At 42.0% G+C, this 26,227-nt stretch overlaps 1 protein-coding gene across 1 annotated transcript in view; it reads left to right on the top strand.

Annotated features, from left to right (window-relative positions):
- Positions 1 to 26,227, top strand: part of epb41l3a (erythrocyte membrane protein band 4.1-like 3a) — a 185,221-nt gene that overhangs the window by 86,629 nt on the left and 72,365 nt on the right. Inside the window, exons 6-11 of the mRNA XM_060922394.1 lie at positions 5,136 to 5,211; positions 7,079 to 7,297; positions 7,616 to 7,703; positions 18,608 to 18,652; positions 19,868 to 20,020; positions 20,965 to 21,062. Of these exons, the coding sequence (XP_060778377.1) occupies positions 5,136 to 5,211; positions 7,079 to 7,297; positions 7,616 to 7,703; positions 18,608 to 18,652; positions 19,868 to 20,020; positions 20,965 to 21,062 (679 nt within the window). The remainder of the gene's footprint in view (positions 1 to 5,135; positions 5,212 to 7,078; positions 7,298 to 7,615; positions 7,704 to 18,607; positions 18,653 to 19,867; positions 20,021 to 20,964; positions 21,063 to 26,227) is intronic.

The following is a 26,227-nucleotide window of genomic DNA, read 5'->3' as shown; positions in this document are numbered from 1 at the left end:
AAGAGACCACTTTTCAGATTAAAAAAGGAAACCTAATGAAGGTTGCTGGGTTTTGCAGTAAAATTAAGAAGCAAGTGTGACAGTCAAAGTGTCCAGAAGAACTGTGGCTGGTTCTGCAAGATGCTCAGTAAAACCTACAGCTCATTTCCTTATCAAACTGCACTCATTGTACCTCATCTCATCTCATTATCTCAAGCCGCTTTATCCTTCTACAGGGTCGCAGGCAAGCTGGAGCCTATCCCAGCTGACTACGGGTGAAAGGCGGGGTACACCCTGGACAAGTCACCAGGTCATCACAGGGCCGACACATAGACACAGACAACCATTCACACTCACATTCACACCTACGGTCAATTTAGAGTCACCAGTTAACCTAACCTGCATGTCTTTGGACTGTGGGGGAAACCGGAGCACCCGGAGGAAACCCACGCGGACACGGGGAGAACATGCAAACTCCACACAGAAAGGCCCTCGCCGGCCACGGGGCTCGAACCCAGGACCTTCTTGCTGTGAGGCGACAGCGCTAACCACTACACCACCGTGCCGCCCGCATTGTACCTAATAGTACTTTTTTTTTTTAAGCAAAGGGCCGTTTCAGGGGCAGCACGGTGGTGTAGTGGTTAGCGCTGTCGCCTCACAGCAAGAAGGTCCGGGTTCAAGCCCCGTGGCCGGCGAGGGCCTTTCTGTGTGGAGTTTGCATGTTCTCCCCGTGTCTGCGTGGGTTTCCTCCGGGTGCTCCGGTTTCCCCCACAGTCCAAAGACATGCAGGTTAGGTTAACTGGTGACTCTAAACTGACCGTAGGTGTGAATGTGAGTGTGAATGGTTGTCTGTGTCTATGTGTCAGCCCTGTGATGACCTGGCGACTTGTCCAGGGTGTACCCCGCCTTTCGCCCGTAGTCAGCTGGGATAGACTCCAGCTTGCCTGTGACCCTGTAGAACAGGATAAAAAGCGGCTAGAGATAATGAGATGAGATGAGGGCCATTTCACACCAAATATTGACTTTGTTTCATTTATTATGGCTTACTGCTGTTTATAGTTTTTTTTAAAATATTGAAACATTTCATTTCATGGGGTGGCACGGTGGTGTAGTGGTTAGCGCTGTCGCCTCACAGCAAGAAGGTCCGGGTTCAAGCCCCGTGGCCGGCGAGGGCCTTTCTGTGTGGAGTTTGCATGTTCTCCCCGTGTCCGTGTGGGTTTCCTCCGGGTGCTCCGGTTTCCCCCACAGTCCAAAGACATGCAGGTTAGGTTAACTGGTGACTCTAAATTGACCGTAGGTGTGAATGTGAGTGTGAATGGTTGTCTGTGTCTATGTGTCAGCCCTGCGATGACCTGGCGACTTGTCCAGGGTGTACCCCGCCTTTCGCCCGTAGTCAGCTGGGATAGGCTCCAGCTTGCCTGCGACCCTGTAGAACAGGATAAAGCGGCTTGAGATAATGAGATGAGATTTCATTTCATTATTTTCAAGCCATTTTTGGTCTGCAGCATTTCTTTACATGTGCCTAAGACTTTTGTACAGTACTGTATATGCTATATGTAGATACTGTAATCAGCATGCTTTATATTTGTTTGGGCTGTATTCATTGAGAATATTTTTGTCACCTATAGCTGAGATTTAAAAATTAATGACGAATGACCGTTCAGTGTTGCATGTGATTTTGAGGGAATGCACATCTAAAGTGCTTTTAGTAATCATCAGGTAAAAGCTAGAGCTCCTCTCAATCTCAAGTTTTGATACGCTTTTGACAGATCTTGCCAGAAATTATGTTCCTGTCAATCAGCTTGTTGAAAACAAACTAGGGAGCTTTTTACATAATTAAGAGTCATGATCAGCCTGATCAGCCAGTCATGATCAGTTTATTTAGTTGTGTAGAAATATTGTGGCACTACATGGCTACAGTTATTCCTGAGGCATAGACCGCTGAAAGAGCTACCGTAGAATGTATTACGTTACGTTACATTACATTACATGGCATTTAGCAGACACACTTATCCAGAGCAACGTACAGTGAGTGCAGAAGTCAGGTACACAAAGTGCTGAACTTCTAGACAAGAAAGTTCTAGTGCCAACTGAATAAGTGACAGCAACACTTAGTGTAATATGCTGTTGAAATCCCAATACTCAAACAGACAAGAAAACAAACCAACCATAGAAAGTATAACTAAATAGAGAACTCAAAACGGCTAACCCCAGGCTAGACCGTCCACAGCCTGGGTTGGTCTAGACCAGGGGTGGGCAATTATTTTTTCCATGGGGCCACATGAGAAACAGAAAATTTTGTGGAGGGCCGGACCAAAAGGCTGAACTAAATTCTGCATAATATTAATTGTATTTCTTTATATAAAGCAGTAAATAACATTGTTTTTACAAGCTGCTAAGACTGGTAAGAGTATGAAAAAAACGAGGTTGCCTTACAAAAAATGTCATTTATTCAATCAAATTTCCCAGAACAATGGTTAACAAAATGTGAATGTTTGTACCATTTTTTTTTTTTCAGGTCACATTCACCCCAAAACACAATAAAGACATCACAATATTGTCTTTCTACTCCAAATATCAAACAAGATACATCATATTATAATAATGATGCCCACATTTGTAGTCTAATCACCTCATTTGGTGTTTTTCAGTTTTTTATTTGTTCAGTGAGAGAAATCTAGTCTCTGTTGGTTTTTAACGAGCGCATCAAAGTCAGATTGAATATCTGAGGTGGAGATGCGAAGCACAGCTGACAGATGATCATCAGTCGATTCGGTGTAGGTATCAGATCTACAGATCGGCTCGGGCTCCGGCGCCTGTGGTGACGTCACACTATGTGATTGGCTGGACCGTTTGAAGGATGACGTACAAGTTTGTGGTTGGTCTGGACAAATTACGGAAGTAGTTATCGCGGGATTAGGTTTCGTGGGATTTCATCATGTTCATGTCGCGCGCATTGCGTTTTTGTTGAACACAACTTCAAAATAAAAGCAATGCACATTCAGTCCATGCATGAGGTAAAATTAGAAAATACGTTTATTTTGTAATTTCTAATTAACCTTACGCGGGCCAGTCAGAATGAACCAAAGGGCCGGATGAGGCCCGTGGGCCGTAAAATGCCCAGGTCTGTGGGTTAGGTGCCTTTGGTCAAGGGCACTTTACCCCAACCTCAGGCCATGGCTGGCCCATGTGAACCTAACTGCATGTCTTTGAACTGTGGGAAAAACTGGAACACCCGGAGGAAACCCACACAGACACAGGGAGAACATGCTAACTCCACACAGTAAGGACTCTGTTGGCTGCTGGGCTTGAACCCAGAACCTTCTTGCTGTGAGGTGACAGTGTTAACCACTACACCACCATGTGCCCTTCAGTCTGCACTTGAAGATGGTCAGGGAGTCAGCAGTTCTGACCTCAATGGGAAGGTCATTCCACCAATGGGGAGCCAGGACAGACAGCGGTCTTGAGCGGGCTGAGGAGGAGGGGCCAGGTGACCAGTAGTAGCAGAGCATAGGGATCTGGCTGGTGTGTAGGGGCGGCTCAGACTCTGGAGGTATGCTGGCCCGAACCCCTTGAGAGCCTGGTAAGCTAGCACCAACGTCTTAAATTTGATGCGAGGTGCGATAGGTAGCCATTGCAGGTCGTCAAGCAGAGGGGTGACACGGGAAGAACGAAGGAGGTTGTAGACCAGGCGAGCTGCAGTGTTCTGATGGCAGAAGCTGGAAGGCCAGCAAGGAGAGAGTTGCAGTAGTCCAAGCAGGAGGGGATCAGTGCTTGGACCAGGAGCTGAGTAGAGTAAGTGGTAAGAAAAGGGCGGATCCTTTGGATGTTGTAGAGGAGGAAGCTATATGTCCGGGTCACTGCAGCGATGTTCGTTGAGGAGGAGAGAGTTTGTCATTAAACATGTCCCCTAGGTTCTTTGCAGTGGGTGAAGGAGATCTAGAGATGTCCCCTATGGAGATGACACTGTCCAGGGGTGGAGAGGATGGAGCAGGAATGTAGATTACCTCTGTCTTGCCTGGGTTGAGCTTCAGGTGATGGTTGTCCATCCAGCTCTGATTGTCACACAGGCAAGCAGAGATGCGAGCCACAATCTGTGTGTCACAAGGAGGAAAAGAATGTAGTAAGAATGATATGGACTGTAAGCAGCTTTAAGTGACCTGGTTTGTGCCTTATTCTGTACATGGCTCATAGACTGTCCTTTCACTGCTTTGTGACGAGATTCATTTATTTTCATTTTTATATGATAGTCTCTCTGTTACTTCTACATCCTGTTTTTAAATCTTATGATTGGATGTCCTGGACAAAGGCCAGGCAAACGAAACGTTTCATAATATTATTCAGCTTTGTAAGAGTGTCACTATGGCCAAGTTTACATTAGACCGTATCTGTCTCGTTTTCTTCGCGGATGCACTGTCCGTTTACATTAAAACGCCGGGAAACGGGAATCCGCCAGGGTCCACGTATTCAATCCAGATCGTGTCTGGTCCGGTGCTGTGTAAACATTGAGAATACGCGGATACGCTGTGCTGAGCTCTAGCTGGCGTCGTCATTGGACAACGTCACTGTGACATCCACCTTCCTGATTCGCTGGCGTTGGTCATGTGACGCGACTGCTGAAAAACGGCGCGGACTTCCGCCTTGTATCACCTTTCATTAAAGAGTATAAAAGTATGAAAATACTGCAAATACTGATGCAAATACTGCCCATTGTGTAGTTATGATGGTCTTTAGACTTGCCATCCTTCCACTTGCAAGTGGTAAGTGACTTGCGCACAGCGGCTCAGTCCCGAATCATTGCTCGTGCGCTTCACTCGCGCGCTCTGTGAGCTGCGCAGGGCCGGAGTGCGCACCCTCCAGAGGGCACTCGCTGTTCAGGGCAGAGTGATTTGGAGCGCAGCCGCTGAGGAGGAAGCGCTGAGCCGCACTGACACATTTCAACTTACGTGCCGAATTAGTCATGTGATTAGCGTATCCGTGTATCGTCGTTGCTGTGTGCACGCGAATCGTGTATTGGCGTTGCTGTGTGCATGCTAATCGTTTTTAAAAACGTTAATCTGATGATCCGCTGATACGGTCTAATGTAAACCCCACCTGAGCCAGTCTTAGCCTTCATATGGCTCTAGGTGATTTATTTTCTCTTCGTTTTCTTTTAGGAGTTGCCTGGAATTTTTCCTTCAATGTGAAGTTTTATCCTCCAGACCCTGCTCAGCTCTCTGAGGACATCACAAGGTCAGAGCAATTTATTGCATTGCCTTTCATAAAAACACTCAAACCGAAAAGAAACTTCTTCAAAGCTCTATTAACCTTTTTGCTGTGTCACTGTGTTTCTAATCTACAACCCCGATTCCAAAAAAGTTGGGACAAAGTACAAATTGTAAATAAAAATGGAGTGCAATGATGTGGAAGTTTCAAAATTCCATATTTTATTCAGAATAGAACATAGATGACATATCAAATGTTTAAACTGAGAAAATGTATCATTTAAAGAGAAAAATTAGGTGATTTTAAATTTCATGACAACAACACATCTCAAAAAAGTTGGGACAAGGCCATGTTTCCCACTGTGAGACATCCCCTTTTCTCTTTACAACAGTCTGTAAACGTCTGGGGACTGAGGAGACAAGTTGCTCAAGTTTAGGGATAGGAATGTTAACCCATTCTTGTCTAATGTAGGATTCTAGTTGCTCAACTGTCTTGGGTCTTTTTTGTCGTATCTTCCGTTTTATGATGCGCCAAATGTTTTCTATGGGTGAAAGATCTGGACTGCAGGCTGGCCAGTTCAGTACCCGGACCCTTCTTCTACGCAGCCATGATGCTGTAATTGATGCAGTATGTGGTTTGGCATCGTCATGTTGGAAAATGCAAGGTCTTCCCTGAAAGAGACGTTGTCTGGATGGGAGCATATGTTGCTCTAGAACCTGGATATACCTTTCAGCATTGATGGTGTCTTTCCAGATGTGTAAGCTGCCCATGCCACACGCACTAATGCAACCCCATACCATCAGAGATGCAGGCTTCTGAACTGAGCGCTGATAACAACTTGGATCGTCCTTCTCCTCTTTAGTCCGAATGTGACGGTGTCCCTGATTTCCATAAAGAACTTCAAATTTTGATTCGTCTGACCACAGAACAGTTTTCCACTTTGCCACAGTCCATTTTAAATGAGCCTTGGCCCAGAGAAGACGTCTGCGCTTCTGGATCATGTTTAGATACGGCTTCTTCTTTGAACTATAGAGTTTTAGCTAGCAACGGCGGATGGCACGGTGAATTGTGTTCACAGATAATGTTCTCTGGAAATATTCCTGAGCCCATTTTGTGATTTCCAATACAGAAGCATGCCTGTATGTGATGCAGTGCCGTCTAAGGGCCCGAAGATCATGGGCACCCAGTATGGTTTTCCGGCCTTGACCCTTACGCACAGAGATTCTTCCAGATTCTCTGAATCTTTTGATGATATTATGCACTGTAGATGATGATATGTTCAAACTCTTTGCAATTTTACACTGTCGAACTCCTTTCTGATATTGCTCCACTATTTGTTGGCGCAGAATTAGGGGGATTGGTGATCTTCTGAGAGCCACTGCCACTCCAAGATGCCCTTTTTATACCCAGTCATGTTAATGACCTATTGCCAATTGACCTAATGAGTTGCAATTTGGTCCTCCAGCTGTTCCTTTTTTGTACCTTTAACTTTTCCAGCCTCTTATTGCCCCTGTCCCAACTTTTTTGAGATGTGTTGCTGTCATGAAATTTCAAATGAGCCAATATTTGGCATGAAATTTCAAAACGTCTCACTTTCGACATTTGATATGTTGTCTATGTTCTATTGTGAATACAATATCAGTTTTTGAGATTTGTAAATTATTGCATTCCATTTTTATTTGTGATTTGTACTTTGTCCCAACTTTTTTGGAATCGGCGTTGTATTGCATTAATCCAGTGTGAGCATTTTGAGCAGCACTGTTAATTTAGTTGAACATTTCCATGATATGCAGCTTCTTTTGTTCCATTCTAAGTGCATCTTTACTTAGTAAGGTCTCTTTATTGTGGTAAACGCCTTTTCATTGTGGTCTGTCTGTTTCTCTCTGTATCTCAGGTATTACCTGTGTCTCCAGCTGAGAGATGATGTGGTGTCGGGCCGTCTTCCCTGCTCCTTTGCCACGCACACAGTGCTTGGTTCATATACAGTCCAGTCAGAACTGGGCGATTATGATCCAGATGAATACAGCACCGACTACGTCAGTGAGTTCCGCTTTGCTCCAAACCAAACCAAGGAACTCGAAGAGAAGGTCATGGAGCTCCACAAGACCTACAAGTGCGCTTCACATATTCACTTCAAAGATGTATTGATATAATTGTATATGTTGCGTGTGATTTTTCTTCATAAATGTTTATCATGATTAGTTTCAGCAATGCCCTGTGATGACCTGGCGACTTGTCCAGGGTGTACCCCGCCTTTCGCCCGTAGTCAGCTGGGATAGGCTCCAGCTCGCCTGCGACCCTGTAGAACAGGATAAAGCGGCTACAGATAATGAGATAAGATGAGATGAGTTTCAGCAATTAGAAAGTTCATGGCTGTGATGCAGTCAGTATGGTTTTTGGAAAGAATGTAATATTGTCCATCTTCCTTCAGAGGGATGATGCCAGCTGAGGCTGAAATGCACTTCCTAGAGAATGTCAAAAAGCTGTCTATGTATGGAGTGGACCTCCATCATGCCAAGGTAAAGAACCCATGTGCATCTTTTTGTACTGTTACACCACCCTGAGAAAGCAGGAGCAGGATTCATTTCATGTCTTGGAGCATGACTCAGCTTTGACTCCTCTTTTGTCTTTTCTCATCATGTTTTAAAGAAACTCTTCATTTTTCCATCAGTATGTTTGAGAATATCAAGGCACAGAATTTAAAAAAAACCCAAAACATTAAATCAGCCTTCACCTTGAGGCCATCGTAATTTCTCTTTATAGTTGTGGCAGCCTGTGAAAACATGTCAGATGTCACTGTGGCTGATCTCGAACAAATAGCCAAAAGATAAAATAATGTTTATTTTATTTTATTTTTTGCTTGTCAAAACATGCTTAGAATTCTCAACTCTAGGAAAGCTCAGATATATTTCACATACATGTCAACCCCTATGGTTTATCCGTACTTAGTACGGATTTTGGGCGTTTGAAATTAATACGGGCGTATTGGTAAAATACTACGGAAATGATACTATTACCCTAAAAAACTATTTTCAAAGTTTTAGTACACAAACATCAAGGTCTTCATTTACGTTCAGAATTACTCGATCTGCGCTTCCAGAATAACACGGATCGATCGGCTGAGCGTGAATTTTTCAAGCACACGAGGCGAGTCATGGCAGAGGCCCTACCAAAGAAATGATTGAAGACAAAATCAGTGGGTCGTTTTCTTCCAGAATGGACGGAAATGTTTGATGGTATTATTCTTCCTGTGTCGGCGGCACGGTGGTGTAGTGGTTAGCGCTGTCGCCTCACAGCAAGAAGGTCCTGGGTTCAAGCCCCGGGGCCGGCGAGGGCCTTTCTGTGTGGAGTTTGCATGTTCTCCCCGTGTCCGCGTGGGTTTCCTCCGGGTGCTCCGGTTTCCCCCACAGTCCAAAGACATGCAGGTTAGGTTAACTGGTGACTCTAAATTGACCGTAGGTGTGAATGTGAGTGTGAATGGTTGTCTGTGTCTATGTGTCAGCCCTGTGATGACCTGGCGACTTGTCCAGGGTGTACCCCGCCTTTCGCCCATAGTCAGCTGGGATAGGCTCCAGCTTGCCTGCAACCCTGTAGAAGGATAAAGCGGCTAGAGATAATGAGATGAGATGAGATGAGATTCTTCCTGTGTCTCCCTCACAGTAATGCTGATTGTGAGAGAGTTTTCTCTCAGGTGAGGAAGATACATATTGATTGTAGGAAAAACATGAGCTCAGACACTTTGACATCTTTGCTGCAATGTACACTGAACACTGACACCTGCTGCAATATCGAACCTTCCAGTGACCACATCAGACTGGGAAAGGGAGCAGCACATGCCTACAATAGTGAACAGTCTTGAGTGTGCCAGCTGAAAGTTACTTTGTACTTTCTAAGACTTGTTGACCAATACAGTTATTACTGTGTATATAATCATGTCATTTTTCATTATTTTGGATTTAATGCAATGTGTAAAATATCACTGTTTAATAGTTATTGCTGAAACAAATGAAGGTATCTTATTTTATGCATGGTTATGTTAGTAGTTACTAAGGATTTTTTATAGACAGTAAGGATTTTGAGACACTGTAGTACAGGTGACGCCTATTTGGGGTTGACATGTATGATTTCACCAGAATGATATGGGAATGCTTTAGGTGTCTTCTGGCACAGGTCATCTTCAGTAAGTCAGTTTAACAAACACAGTAAAAACAGACAGTCTGCCAATATGTGTGTGTGTGTGTGTGTGTATATATATATATATATATATATGAGTGATTCCACGCTTATGGGTACTGAAATGGGGACATGAACTTATTTTTAAAAATTCACCTAAAACCATTTCTTTTTTTTACCATCAGGTCACAAAACATGTAATCTTTAATGAATGATATGTTAAAAGATAACTTTAATTTTCTGAGATGTAATAAAAACATATTTATATGCCAAAGTCAGAACGTAACAGAAGTGTTGTGGACATATATATTCTCAATTTTAACAATGTAGAATTACTTTTTGAAACATAGGAAGGTGATGTTTTAGCAAATATAATTAATAAACATGTGTAGTAGAATAAACATACACATTCTTTCAATAAGATTAACATGGTATATAGCTAGATTGTAATTAATTTGTAACAGATGCGAGATGGACAATCGTAACAGAAGTAATGTAACAGACATCATTTTGGAACTCATAGGCTTGACTTTGGCATATAAATATGTTTTTATTACATCTCAGACAATTAAAGTTATCTTTTAACATATCATTCATTAAAGATTACATGTTTTGTGACCTGATGGTAAAAAAAGAAATGGTTTTAGGTGAATTTTTAAAAATAAGTTCATGCCCCCATTTCAGTACCCATAAGCGTGGAATCACTCATATATATATATATATATATATATATATATATATATATATATATATATATGTGTGTGTGTGTGTGTGTGTGTGTGTGTGTGTGTGTGTATATGTATATTTCCACTTAGAATGTAAACAAACTGGCGAAATTACAGTAGCAATTTGTGAAAAAGCTATAATAATAATTCTTGAAAAATAAAAAAGACGTTCTTACCATCAAATACTTTTATTCCATATTTTGTTGCTTTTTTAAATATTTTTTGGGGTTTTGTTTTTGAGTCCAGTTTTTGTTTTGTCCTCTGTTGGTTCAGCAACACACTCTGCCATTGCGTTTTTCTCTACTCACGGTATAGATAGTTTTCACTGACGTCACGGCATTCCGGGGAAAGCCCCCCAGCCGCCATCTTGGAGGGCAAACAAAACAGACCATCGCCACTACTGGCTACATTATCTCGGACGAATTCATGAAGTTATGTAGTCAGTTTTCTAAAATAAAGATCAATGTCGGCAAAATCAAGCAAACAGAAGTATATAGATATACATCTCACGGTATGCAGCCAAACTGGCCTTGATTGGGGGAATTGACCCCTACGAAGTGGACAAAGATGCATTTTCAAGTGACTATGCAGGGCTGCCAAAGCCTGAAACTGCCAAAGCCTGGTCCAAAGCCTGAAACTGACTTCATCAAACTTTAAAGGCTGTCTGATATATACAACTTTATATATTCACAGCGCGCCTTTTGGCGGATGCCGCCTGAATCGCGCAGATCCGATTTTTTTTTTTTAGGGGGAGGCGTTGGAGTGTCTGATTATAATTTCAAAGTAAATTCTGTATTAGGCGGCACGGTGGTGTAGTGGTTAGCGCTGTCGCCTCACAGCAAGAAGGTTCTGGGTTCGAGCCCCGTGGCCGGCGAGGGCCTTTCTGTGTGGAGTTTGCATGTTCTCCCCGTGTCCGCGTGGGTTTCCTCCGGGTGCTCCGGTTTCCCCCACAGTCCAAAGACATGCAGGTTAGGTTAACTGGTGACTCTAAATTGACCGTAGGTGTGAATGTGAGTGTGAATGGTTGTCTGTGTCTATGTGTCAGCCCTGTGATGACCTGGCGACTTGTCCAGGGTGTACCCCGCCTTTCGCCCGTAGTCAGCTGGGATAGGCTCCAGCTTGCCTGCGACCCTGTAGAAGGATAAAGCGGCTTGAGATAATGAGATGAGATGAGATGAGAATTCTGTATTAAAATTACTAAATAAGCAAATCCGTTACAGTCCATGAAACAGGAAGTATAAGGATGAGAAAAAAACAGTTTAAATCGGGAAGCTGTGCACATTTGCGCAGTCCTGCACACCGCTCAGGACTACAGAATAGACCTAAAATGTTTTTCAAAAATGACCCTTGCGTGAGTGAAGTGACAAGTTTCAAATAGAAACGTGACAAACGAGCGATATTAAGTGTACATTACAATGTAAACGTACACTCAGTGGTTCCAGTTAGGCATTCTCCAGAGATTGTTTACACGATGTTTTGGTTTCCAAAAACAAACTTAAACACAATTGATTGTTTATTTAAACAACTTGCCACTTATAAAATGATCGGAGCAGACTTTGCTGTGTTTGGAAGGCTGATAATCCTTGCGGTTGATTCTCGCAAGCCATATATTTCTCCTTTGTATGCTGAGTCTCTTTGCTTGCTCGCCTTCGTGCTCCCGTACAGTGGGAATTCCATAAAAGCTCCGCTTGACTTCATCATCTGACCTATTACGACAGCCATGAATACAACAAGTTTGCACCATTGCTAGCTTTAAATAAATGTAAATAATATATAAATGAATGTAACTCGCGCGCTACAATGTGTGCTCAGTGACCCGTATGGTAAGCTTGCCCTCCAAGATGGCCGCCACCAGGGAATCCCCAACTCTGTGACGTCATGTGAAAACTATCTATATGAGCTGATAGCCTAATAGTAGAGTAGCCAATCAGAGCGCGCAATTGCTCATATCCAGTGAATGTGGATAGAATTACAGGGATGAGAGTTTTCCGCTTTTCGGCGGATTTCCGCTTTTTCTGAGTAAAATCAACCTTTTTATATGATGCCAAATCCGTTGAGATTTTTTTTTTCATATATTGAGGGGGGTTGGGGTATGTTCCTTCGTGATACTCAAGCGTAATTCATTCCTACGACGATGTTACTTGTTTACATTTTCACCATCTTTAGTCTCGCCAAGTCTCGTGGTAGAATACGTGTTATCTACAATGTAATTGGCCAAAACATCGATGGCGAGAGCATGATAGCCAATCATAACAGTTCTTACAAAAGTACCCACATCTGTTAGATTAGACCACGTAAAAACACAGGAGCAGCTTGCCAAGGAAAGAAAAAGGAAAAAAGAGAGGACTGACAAGCTTTTGTCTTTGCCCAAAAAGCTGAAGAAGTCGAAATGATCAAATGAAAATGAGAAGTGACTGTGAACTATAAATAATTGTATAAAGTGTACGTACATAGACATTATCCCATAAACTTAGCATTCGTTTGATTTAATACATTGAACATGTATATGATGGTCAGTAAATCTGAATTAATGCTGACAGTTTTGAAAACTTAAATATTTCAAAAGACTTCTTGAAGAAATCATATGCAACTAATGAGGTCATAGGGAGAAAAGGTCAGTCACCCTCAGAAATTTTATTTAATATATGAACATTTTGATAATTAATAGAACTTAAGTTTAATGTGAATTTAGTTTGTCATTTTTGTTGATCATGAATTATAACCATACCTTTGAATGTAGAATGTGATTTTATTTTGAATTCAAGCAATACTCCTATCGATTTGAAACATATTTTCATGTAAATATATAAAAAAGACAACAGATATTTTTTATCTACTACAGCTCAGATTGCAGGAAAAGTGGTTTGTAAGGCCTTATTTTTCAAAATTTTATTTTGAATTCAAACAATACTCTTATTGATTTGATACACATTTTCATGTAAATATATAAAAAAGACAACAGATATTTTTATTTATCTACTACAGCTCAGATTGCAGGAAAAGTGGTTTGTAAGGCCTTATTTTTCAAAAATTTCCTGGGGGGGTATGATGACCACCCACTCTCATCCCTAATTTTACACACACACACATATGTATGTATATATATATATATATATATATATATATATATATATATATATATATATATATATATTAGTGCTCTCAAGCGATTAAAATATTTAATCGCGATTAATGTCGCAACTGTTATAGTTAACTCGCGATTAATCGCAATTTAATCGCACATTTTTGTCACATGAAAAACCATTGTAATCCGAGATCCCCTGAAACAGACATGAGATCCCTTGAAAACATGACTTGGGAAATGTTGGGGGGTCTCTAAAATATTGTCAAAATGATGTTTATTGACATAGCAATCGTGTGTAACGGGAAGCATTTGCATATCCGAAGTGAGCGCGCGATGGAGAGCCGCGCTCTGAGACAAGCGCAAGCACCCCCCCCAAGGGAATAAAGGGACCCCCCGAAAATATCGGCATAGTTCGAACACTGGTTGTACCAATGTTTTTTTTTATTGCAGAGCATAACACGTCTTGTCACAGCCACTGCAAAGTGGGGCTGGAGCCGCCGATGGGAAAACGAAACCTAAGCCGAGCACCGTGGCTCTTCGGGGGAGGGCAGAGGACTCTGGCTGTGCGGGGCGTGGCATCATGTCACAGAGCGTTAATCTCGCGATAAAAAAATTATCGCCGTTAAAATTGAGTCAAGTTAACGCGTTAATAACGCGACATTTTTGACAGCCCTAATATATATATATATATATATATATATATATATATATATATATATATATATTAGGGCTGTCAAAGTTAACGCGATAATAACGCGTTAACGCGATCTCAATTTATCGCGATTAAAAAAAATAGTGCTGTTAACGCAAATTCTAATTTGGCCCTGCGAGTCACCCGTAGTTCCTGTTGAGGCTTGTTGCGTGCTGCTTCAATGTGAGTGAATCATACGTCTGCGTAGAATCATACGTCATCCTCGCCGCCATATTGGATGTGGCAAAGTGAAGATTCTTCAACCGTCTCTGGTATAGCGTCTAGACAGTAGCCGAGAATAAAGATGCCTCATTCATGTGCTGCGTTTAACTGTACCAACAGGTTTACCGTCCAAACGAGATCACATGGGATTACCTTTCACAGGTGAGACTGGAAAAATACTTTTCAATACTGTTCCTTCAGTCTTCAGTTTCCCAGCTCATCTCCACCGGGTAGGTGTAGAGTTATAAGCAGTGAGAATTAGATAATACAGTGCCACACTATGATGAACGTTTTTGAACGTATGATGAATGTTTTTAACCTTTCTGAATGTGAAGGAATCAGTGATGTATTTTGTTTTGGTATGGCGTTAGAACCTGGCCGAACTCAGTTTGGCGGTCATTCAGCTCACTTTATTCAACGAGAGTAGGTCTGTGTGGTGACTCAATAAATAAAACAGTAAATTTTTATTTTCATTCACTATTTCCAGTTTTTCCACTATTTCCATCATTTATCATATTCAGTCTTGTAGGTTGGTTATTGTGGCCTCAGGTTTTGGTAGCTTGCTACGGTATGCTGACTGATTAGCTTACCTGAGCTATCTATCGCGTATCTGTCGCTAGTTTGCAGTGTACAGGGTATTTCGCACACTATTTATAACCATCACATTAAAAGTTATATGTGTTGTTTTGATGCCTGTTTGTTTCCCAAATATATACAGTACGTGTGTGTCTTAATGGGTGAATAAAAGGCATTGAGTTAAATATTATTGTAGAAAGGGGCTTTATCTGTAGCGTAGTTTGGGGGGGGGGCATCGGCGCCAAAAACCCAGGGCCTCACCACTAGGGGGGGCCCCTGCCAATCACCGGACGTGCTGGTCAAACTTTATTTACACTATGTGCCTGCGCCGGTGGCGTCTACACATAACGTGGAATATGGTTATATAATTATTCTATTTTCTGTGATGAGACAGCTTATATCAAGGTAAGACACACTAGGCCTACTGGCACTGACATAGGCTTATGGCTTGTTTATGCGTACCCTCCAGATTCTGAAGTTGCCCCTGCGCAGTGGTCCATGCTGCTCAGGATTCTAATGCTATGGTTACTCAAACAAAGAATTAATCTGCTAGCTGAGTTGTGGTGTGGTGATGGTACGGTTTTCTTAGCAGTGTTAAAACAAGTATGAGGCGCTTTAAATCCGGCGCACGTAAAAGGAGAGAAAGATTAGAGGAGCAACAGAGGAGAGATGCTGTGACTTCTAGCTGTGCTCCACTGACGAGATATTTTCACCAGGCTACGGTTGATGCTACACCTGAGGTGAACGAGACAGGCGGATGTGCTGGTACTAGCACTGTGGAAAATGCTAGTCAGGTGGAGTTTACTGTCCGGGAAGATGGCTCTTCTGACTGCACAAGCTAAAGCTGAAACTAAATTAAATGTGTTAAGGCTGCCCTTTTTTGTTCAGTTGAGCCCACAGACGCAATCTTAATAATCAATCATTATGGGCATAGGCATTACTTTTTTTGATGGACATACAATACTTGTTTGATGGGCATACAATAATTTCCACCAAATGATATTTTGCCACTGGTTTGTACTTGTTTGCAATGCGCAGTTCCAGTGCGCTACGCAGTGCTGCAGAGTTCGAATGATATAATCACCCAGAGCGAGCTGTATGATTTATAATTGATGTGAAATAAAATTAAAGCCTGTTAGTTTGCACTTATTGTCATGCGTGAGTCTGTTGCTGAAGATTATGGTCGCATTTTCGAAATTGTAAAAATGCCTTTATCGCCGGTATTTTATTAGGCTATAGCCTAAGATATGGGTAGGGGGGCCTCTGAAACATCTACCGCCCCCCCCGTCACAATACCCAAGCTACGCCCCTGGGCTTTATGAAGTTCAGTCCATTTACTTGCATTGGTTTACGGGGAAGATTTGCCACATCCAATATGGCGGACACTCTGACGTATCCCAGCAACGGGCCACCAGCTCAATGCGGCGTCTATGTTTATATGTCTATGGTGAGTGATGGAGAAAGGTCTGTTAAACGGGAAGTTTCATTTCAAAAGTTTCATTTCAAAAGTAGAGTGTGATTGAGTTGGTTTTGGTATGCACTTTGCAGTTCTAAAATCCTTTTGCAAAGTGAGAATTCAGTACGCTGTAGCACTGTGATAGGACACTAAATGTCTTTATTGAAGTCCAACTGCAATTTATTTTTGTTTGCACAGCACTGTAAAGTCCTATAGGCTGTGACTGAATACAACTCCAGCACAATTGAAGTTTTATTTCATTATTTTCTTTTGTCACACATGTCTGAACTGAGACACAGTAGTATGTGACTACATGTTTTATATTTGAGACTACAGCTCCCTAATCCATCACACAAAACACAAAATTGGATTTTATGTTCAGTACTGCCTAGTATGTGAGTGATAAACTCCCTTACCATTTTCTCTTGTCCCAGCAGTTTTTAACAAGTACTTTTAGCATAAAATGTGTTCACCATTTTAATTGTAACATTTCACTTTAAAAGCCTTATTCATTTACATAGATTTTAAAAAATGCAATTAATCGCAATTAACTATATGAAATCCTGAGATTAATCGCGATTAAATTTTTTTATCATTTGACAGCCCTCATATATATATATATATATATATATATATATATATATATATATATATATATATATATTAATTGGAATATTATAATTGTCAATTTTATATTCATTTGTTCTGAGATTTTTAGAATATATTTTAATTTGTGGTATCCACAAGCAAGTTACTGTGAGGCGAATATGTTTTAGGCTTCTGCTGAATGGGCTTTTGAATATTAATTAAGTAAATATTATTATTATTTAGTTTTATTTATGTTTTTTGTGATGTGATGTATTTATATTTATTATTTAGTTCTATTTATATGTATATGCACCTTTTGTTAAATTAATTAATTAATTTATTATTATAGGGCACATCGTTATTGGAGCCTAGCTCTGTTGTGTGACCCCCACCATTTTTTTTTATTATTATGTGTTTATTTATTGTATCTGAGGTGGAAGCTTAATTTATATATATATATATATATATATATATATATATATATATATATATATATATATATAATGTGTATGTGTGTGTGTGTGTGTGTGTTAGCTGAACTTTTCTTACACAGTGAATGTCAGGGATTGATCAATTTGTTGGATAGCTACATGTTGTAATGAAATGGCTTTAAGCCTAATTAATTCAGAGTGTAGTTAGATAAAAATGCTCCTGGGTTAAAGTTCTTATTTTAACTAGAAGTTCAACTATAACTTCATTTCTCATTGAGATACGTGCCAAAGGGTAACGTGTATATATATATATTATTTCAACCTGTAGTTTTCTGAACTATATGTAGTAGAAAATTTCACCATGTGAAGAGTTTTCCCAGGCTGCACACATACAGTGACGCTTCATATCTCCTAATTCGTATGTCATTTATTAATGACAGAAATGCCTGCAAATTGTATGTTTTCCTATCATACTGTGAACCATTTGTTTTTTTAAACTCCAACCTTTTAAGTGACATAATTTTTATGTTGTGTTGTTGTTTTTTGTTTTACATGCATTTTTGCTGCATTTTATGTTCGCAGTGCAATAGTATAGCATTCACAATAATCACCTCCAGTACAGACACCAAAAGCACAATTCGGCAAACATGCAATATATAACAAATTCATTCTCTCGCTGCTGCTGGTTCATGAGCAAAGCTGAGGTGTTTTTTAATGCATGACTGGGTCAAAGAGTTAACAGAAAATCGTGTGTAAATATTCCATAGCTTAAGCCAGTTCTAATAATGTTATGCTATGGAGACAGAAAGTAATACGTTTGCCTCTGTAGCCTTTTCCAAAAGAGATGAAACTTTGACATCTTCAAAAACCCTGCTGTTTTGTCTGCTTCTCTAATACTTCAGTATGAGCAAGCAACACAACTTTCAGTAGACAGCAGTCATTAAAATAAATGTAATTCTTATTGGAAATAAATGGTAGTTTAAATGTGCAATTTGATATAATGATGCTTGCCTTAGGGCTGAGTCGGCAGTTACGAGGTAAACATTCTCAGTCTCTCAAATTAATTTCACAGTGAGTGGATTTAAATATAATCTGTCAGTCTGAGGCATATTAGGTCATCTTTCATATTGCGTATTACTTTTATCAATATATTTAATTAGATTTGCTTATGAAATCATCAGTTTTATTTATATTTTATAGATGATTGTTTCATTACAGGCTAATTTCAAAACAAGTGGCCACACGGTTAAAAGAAAAAAAAATTCTTTAGCATCTTTCATAACACTGCTATCCCCAGTGATTTTTCATCTCTAGTTGATATGTAAGAGTTGAGATGGCATACATCATCCCATCAATGGTCATTGAGCTGTCTCATCTGAAATAATAAGAGACCAAGCAATGATGAGAATGGAAACTGTCCCTCAATTTCATTAGATCAGCCCTCTTCTTTTTCCCTTTTCTTACTGAATGGCCTAGTTGGTAGGAAGCTTCTTTGAGTGCTTGTCTCCAGCTAAAGGAGAGGTAAGGCTGCATTCATACATCTGTGTGTCCTTATTTGTGTGTATGCTTCTTCCGTCTGACCCCAGTGTTCGTGCATGACCATGGAGTGAAGAGTCTCATTGTCTGAGCTGCAGCTGATTTGGCCGCAATACGTGCACTATTGCGGCCCACTGCCTATTCTCAGTATGCCTGTATGCGGAGGTTACATTCCCCAGAGAAAGAGCTCCTCATAGTTCCACATGTTTGACATGTTAGTATAGAAACACATTGTTCGGTCCCAGGGTAATAAGACGCAAGCTGTAATTTCCATCAGCTCTGTAAAACATTCATTAGATGGGAAACATTTTTAAAGGGCTTCATCATTATCAAGTAAACACCACATTAATAAATAGCATCAGTCACATCAGGATGGGGCAAACACCCACTTGTATTAGACATCCATTATCTTCCCCAGAAAACTTCCTGAAAGAAAGTTGTAATTTTTATTTGTGTGTGTGTATGCATAGTGGTTTGAATATTCCTAATAATTAGTAGGTGCAAAGCCTCGACAATTGTGATTGTGTGCCCTAGATGTTGCATTTAGTAGATAGCAACATGTTCAGCATCTGTCCGCTGTGAAATGCGTACCCAGCTTTTTATTGTTATGATGTCATATTCTGAATGCCTGAAAGATCTCAGTAACCCACATTGTGATAACCCATCGCACGGATGAGAAACACAATTGCATTTGTTTGTGTGCAATCATTTGAAACGGACCTGTCAGAGAGTCATATGCTGTGGTAATACAGCGCCCACTTAAAGCATAAGGACATGTGGGGCTGACCAGTGGCATTTACACAGCCCCAAATAAGAGCCACATTAGGCTCCACATTGCCTGCTGAATGTCTAGTGCATTTTCTTCTCTCTCAGGGGTCTTACCTCATGGCCTGCTCGACATTGGTTCCACATTCAATTTCCTTCACATCACAACACTGAATGTGACGTTATTGCAGTGCCACACTGTTTCCAAGTCATTTTACATTTTGATTAAAAAAAACCCTTTTCTGACAGGCTTGATACATCGCCAGCGATTTTTGGCTACCAGCAGTTCTCTACTGAAAGTTTTTTTTTTTCTTTTTAATAAAATTTGACATATACTTTGGAGCCACTCAGAAAACTTCAGATGTTGGTCCTGTGATTGTTTTCTCTTTGTTTATGAAGCAGTGTCCCAAATTCATCTGTATAATCATTCCTCAGGATTCAGAGGGGGTGGAGATAATGCTAGGAGTGTGTTCATCTGGCCTCCTCATTTACCGAGACCGGTTGCGCATCAACAGATTTGCTTGGCCCAAAGTCCTCAAGATTTCCTACAAGAGGAATAACTTCTACATCAAAATCCGACCTGGAGAGGTGAATTCAGAGCTTCAGTAGTGTACTCGGATCACCCTTTTAATCAGGGCTTTGAACCAGAATTTTTTTCCTATTGGTTCGTTCCGAACAGAAACGGAATTTTAACGTTTCCGGTTTTGGGTTCCACCATTAAATAGACGTTCCCGAACCGGTTAGAACAAAAAAAATTTCGTTCCCGGAACGGTTAATTACGTTCCCTGTCAGCTGTTTAACAAATGGCTATAAAATTATGTCTCTGTCTCATCCAGCTTAAGCCAAATGTAGGCTAATTCTATTACAACCTTCATTAAATAAGACAAGAAATAATTCAAAACAATTATTATTTCAAATGTTGGCGATTTGGATTCTCAGTATGTCTTCCCATCTACACAAACAGAAAAAGTGCCAAAAATGAAAGCTAATTCGTTTAGTGTGTTACCAAAGGCTAGTCAGGCCCTATGCATTGATAGGCTAACAGAGGTTAACGTCATTTAATGTTCGCGAGCCTCTCATTAACGTGGACAAATATATTGATATCGTGTTTAAAATTAACGTTTTTGAATAATGATAGACTGCAATATTTACCTCTTATTTAAGATGTGGAGACGTGATAGTAGTCCACCCTCCCGCTCTCTCCATTCAGTCAGCGAACGTCACACAGGAAGTGAACCCCAGCGGGTCATAGAAACTTGCGCAGGAGAAGAATGGCTTTTTTATTTGTAGGCTACGGAAACTTTGAGGAACGAAATAAAAACCGGTATTAACCGGTTACCATTATTTTTAATAAGCGTTTCTGTTCCGGAACATAAAAAATAATAAAGTTTCTGGTTTCGTTCTGTTCCATGTGAAATAGAAAGAGTTCCCGGTTTTCGTTTTCGTTCCTTGAACCGGTTCAAAGCCCTGCTTTTAATACAAAATGCTCACAAATATTTGAAATGTGTTTTGTTTATGTTACTAACGTCTAGTTTGAGCAGTTTGAAAGCACGATCGGCTTTAAGCTCCCCAACCACAGAGCAGCTAAGAGACTCTGGAAGGTTTGCGTGGAGCACCACACCTTTTTCAGGTGAGAATTATGAGAGTGGGAGGAGAAATAACACTTGAGTAGTTCTAGTAATTTTGCAAAGATTATATAAATAACCTTTAGTCTGTTCTGACATTTACATGATTTAGAAATAGACTTTACTTAAAGTATTCAAAATGGCAGGACATGCTGCTATAGGTAAATAATCAGTGAGTTGTGATGTTGAGTGACAGTACGACACTAAAGCTGATTATTTTCCTCTTACAGCATGTCCTGAACTGTTTTACGCGTCTTATACCACAGCAATTTGCCAAAGAGTATTTTTTATTATTATTAAAGAAGGATATGTCATTTTTATCAGTTTTATTTTTTTGTGGATAATTTATGAAACAAGTTAGTTGCTGGTATCACTTAAACTCTAATTGTCATTCTATAAATTATAAAGTCATTCATTCACTTTCTCTTGCAGTTAATAAAATGCAGCTTGTCATGTTACAGAATAACAGTAAAGCTCAAAGTTCCTGTGTCAGAGCTTTACTTCTAAATGTTCTCAAGTGTTGACACTGGAGACTCCTTCTATAAATGTAAATTAAACAGCTATGAAAAGCTTTATCACATCAGCACTATATATGTTAAATTATATATCCATTTTAGACTTCATTTATGTTAATATTATCCACCGTACAAGTCCCTGTGAAATAGCTGTTACTGAAGAAACAATAACGTATTAGAAAAGGAATGTTAATATTAATTTGTGATGCACCTTGCAGTCAGTACTATAAGCCATAATATTAGAAAATTAATCAACACCTTCTGACCAATCAAATCCAAGAATTTAAGAGTGCTGTGCTATAAAGGAAAGTAACCTACAGTTTTGAGGAATATAATAACTCTGTCTATGTGTAAAATTACACACAGTCTTACCGTAATAATGTGGAAAAGTGGTCTGTTATTTCTTTAACAATGTTTTTAAAAGTCTTGAGTAATTTTAAAGCTCCAGTAGATAATTTTTAGAAGCATTGGCTATATTTCTTGAAATTCTCTTTACATCTCGAATATTCTGACACACAAAAAGAAAAAAATCTGTCATCTGTGGCAGTCGCAGGGATGTAAAAAGCCCGTCCACAATCATTTCATTCGGTCCTAGTGAAATGATTGGATAGCCTACCTGTCTGTCTACCTATCTCATGCGCAAGACCAGAGTCTTCCACAGCGCTAGGTAGATATATTGCTAAAGCAATAAGCTAATTAACAGCTGTAAGTACAACCACGATTCCAAAAAAGTTGGGACAAAGTACAAATTGTAAATAAAAACGGAATGCAATAATTTACAAATCTCAAAAACTGATATTGTATTCACAATAGAACATAGACAACATATCAAATGTCGAAAGTGAGACATTTTGAAATTTCATGCCAAATATTGGCTGATTTGAAATTTCATGACAGCAACACATCTCAAAAAAGTTGGGACAGGGGCAATAAGAGGCTGGAAAAGTTAAAGGTACAAAAATGGAACAGCTGGAGGACCAAATTGCAACTCATTAGGTCAATTGGCAATAGGTCATTAACATGACTGGGTATTAAAAGAGCATCTTGGAGTGGCAGCGGCTCTCAGAAGTAAAGATGGGAAGAGGATCACCAATCCCCCTAATTCTGCGCCGATAAATAGTGGAGCAATATCAGAAAGGAGTTCGACAGTGTAAAATTGCAAAGAGTTTGAACATATCATCATCTACAGTGCATAATATCATCAAAAGATTCAGAGAATCTGGAAGAATCTCTGTGCGTAAGGGTCAAGGCTGTAAAACCATACTGGGTGCCCGTGATCTTCGGGCCCTTAGACGGCACTGCATCACATACAGGCATGCTTCTGTATTGGAAATCACAAAATGGGCTCAGGAATATTTCCAGAGAACATTATCTGTGAGGCGGCACGGTGGTGTAGTGGTTAGCGCTGTCGCCTCACAGCAAGAAGGTCCTGGGTTCGAGCCCCGGGGCCGGCAAGGGCCTTTCTGTGTGGAGTTTGCATGTTCTCCCCGTGTCTGCGTGGGTTTCCTCCGGGTGCTCCGGTTTCCCCCACAGTCCAAAGACATGCAGGTTAGGTTAACTGGTGACTCTAAATTGACCGTAGGTGTGAATGTGAGTGTGAATGGTTGTCTGTGTCTGTGTCAGCCCTGTGATGACCTGGCAACTTGTCCAGGGTGTACCCCGCCTTTCGCCCGTAGTCAGCTGGGATAGGCTCCAGCTTGCCTGCGACCCTGTAGAAGGATAAAGCGGCTAGAGATAATGAGATGAGATGAGACGTTATCTGTGAACACAATTCACCATGCCATCCACTGTTACCAGCTAAAACTCTATAGTTCAAAGAAGAAGCTGGATCTAAACATGATCCAGAAGCGCAGACGTCTTCTCTGGGCCAAGGCTCATTTAAAATGGACTGTGGCAAAGTGGAAAACTGTTCTGTGCTCAGACGAATCAAAATTTGAAGTTCTTTATGGGAATCAGGGACGCCGTGTCATTCGGACTAAAGAGGAGAAGGACGACCCAAGTTGTTATCAGCGCTCAGTTCAGAAGCCTGCATCTCTGATGGTATGGGGTTGCATTAGTGCGTGTGGCATGGGCAGCTTACACATCAGGAAAGACAACATCAATGCTGAAAGGTATATCCAGGTTCTAGAACAACATATGCTCCCATCCAGACAACGTCTCTTTCAGGGAAGACCTTGCATTTTCCAACATGACAATGCCAAACCACATACTGCATCAATTACAGCATCATGGCTGCGTAGAAGAAGGATCCGGGTACTGAACTGGCCAGCCTGCAGTCCAGATCTTTCACCCATAGAAAACATTTGGCGCATCATAAAACGGAAGATACGACAAAAAAGACCTAAGACAGTTGAGCAACTAGAATCCTACATTAGACAAGAATGGGTTAACATTCTGTAGCGCTTACGAAGTGTGGGTGGAACACAGAGGACGGCAGGACAACGCTTTAGATGCAGAGAAGGCTTTTTATTTCTCAACTTTTCAGTTTCAATCGCCAGTTTCTAGCATGCGGCGTAACACACACACACACATACACACTGTGTTCTTGTCCCGGGATGCGCTTCCTCTGCTCTCCCTCTGCCTCCTTAAATAGGGAGCAGTTACTGGGAAAACACACAAAACACAGGTTAATTACCGTCAGGTGTAGCGATTCTGCCACTCACCTTCCCTGGCTCCGCCCTCCTGTCACAGACCGGCGCTTGACCACGCCCCCGCTGCCACATACCCCCACCGCCCGACTCAGGCCGGGCGCCTGTCCGGCCCGCAGCCGACTCCCCCCCCCCCCCCTTGACGGGAGAGGAAGTCCGCCACGACCATCTGCGCCCCCAGCCTGTGGACCACCTTGAAGTTGAAGGGTTGGAGTGTCAGATACCAACGGGTGATCTGCGCGTTGGCATCCTTCATGCGGTGGAGCCACTGGAGGGGCGCGTGGTCCGAACAGAGGGTGAAAGGGCGCCCCAGCAGGTAGTAACGGAGGGCGAGGACCGCCCACTTGATCGCCAGGCATTCCTTTTCAATCGTGCTGTAGCGCCCCTCACGCACCGAGAGCTTCCGACTAATGTACAGGACGGGGCGATCCTCCCCCTCCACCTGCTGGGACAAAACGGCCCCCAGCCCTCTGTCCGACGCATCCGTCTGCAACATAAAAGGGAGAGAGAAGTCAGGGGAGTGTAAAAGTGGCCCCCCACACAGTGCAGCCTTTACCTCAGAGAAAGCCCGCTGGCACTGCTCCGTCCACTGGACCGGATCTGGCGCCCTCTTTTTAGTGAGGTCAGTCAGCGGGCTGGTGACGTCCGAATAATTAGGTATAAACCTACGATAGTAGCCAGCCAGCCCCAGGAACTGTCTCACCCCCTTTTTGGTCTTGGGCCTCGGGCAGGCCGCAATCGCTGCTGTCTTATTAATTTTTGGACGCACCTGCCCGTTGCCCAAGTGGAAGCCCAGATACCGTACTTCCACCCGCCCAATCGCACACTTCTTCGGGTTGGCAGTGAGACCCGCCTGCCTCAGCGACCTAAGGATGGCCCTCAGGTGTTGCAGGTGCCGCTGCCAGTCATTACTATAAATGATAAAATCGTCTAGATAAGCGGCCGCATAGGTGGCGTGGGGCCGGAGGACCCTATCCATCAGCCGCTGAAATGTAGCGGGCACCCCAAACAGCCCAAACGGAAGTGTGACGAATTGGTGTAAGCTGAACGGTGTGGACAAGGCCGTTTTCTCCCGGGATAATGGAGTCAAGGGGATCTGCCAATATCCCTTCGTCAAATCCAGTGTCGAGTAAAAGTGAGCCGTGCCTAGTCGATCGAGCAGCTCATCAATACGAGGCATTGGGTACGCGTCGAATTTAGACGCCGCGTTGACTTTTCTATAGTCCACACAGAACCGGACCGACCCGTCGGCCTTGGGTACCAAGACCACCGGGCTGCTCCAGTCACTGTGGGGCTCCTCGACGATGCCCATTTCGAGCATGGCCTGAAGTTCTTCCCGAACCACCTTTTTTTTGTGCTCAGGTAGCCTATAAGGGCGGCTACGCACTACCACCCCTGGGGGCGTTTCTATTTGGTGTTCTGTGAGGTTAGTGCGACCGGGCAGGGGCGAGAACACATCCAAAAACTCGGCCTGCAACTGGGCGACCTCCGTGAGTTGGGTCGGGGAGAGGTGGTCTCCACAGGGGACCGGAGAGGTACGTGATGCCAATGTCCCTTTTTGAACCTCTGGCCCCAGCTCCGCCTTCTCCGGAACTACCGACACCAACACCACGGGGACCTCCTCGTTCCAGAGTTTAAGCAGATTGAGGTGGTAGATCTGTAGTGCCCCCTCCCTGTCCGTTCGCCTTACCTCATAGTCGACGTCCCCGACTCGCCGTGTGACCTCAAAGGGTCCTTGCCACTTGGCGATTAATTTGGAGCTCGACGTGGGCAACAGGACGAGTACCTTATCTCCCGGAGTGAACTCTCTAAGGCGCGTGCCCTTGTTGTACAGGCGGGCTTGCCGTTCCTGGGCCTGCCGCGAATTCTCCTGAGTTAGGTGGGTGAGCATGTGGAGTTTTGCGTGCAGGTCCATAACGTACTGAATTTCGTTTTTACTCTGTGAAGGTCCCTCCTCCCAATTTTCCCGCAGTACATCTAAGATGCCGCACGGCTTATGCCCATATA

Source organism: Neoarius graeffei, chromosome 5 (genome assembly GCF_027579695.1).
Source record: "Neoarius graeffei isolate fNeoGra1 chromosome 5, fNeoGra1.pri, whole genome shotgun sequence".
Lineage (NCBI taxonomy): Eukaryota > Metazoa > Chordata > Actinopteri > Siluriformes > Ariidae > Neoarius > Neoarius graeffei.
The sequence above is the reverse complement of the archived record's forward strand: the minus strand, read 5'-3'. Positions and strand labels throughout refer to the sequence as shown.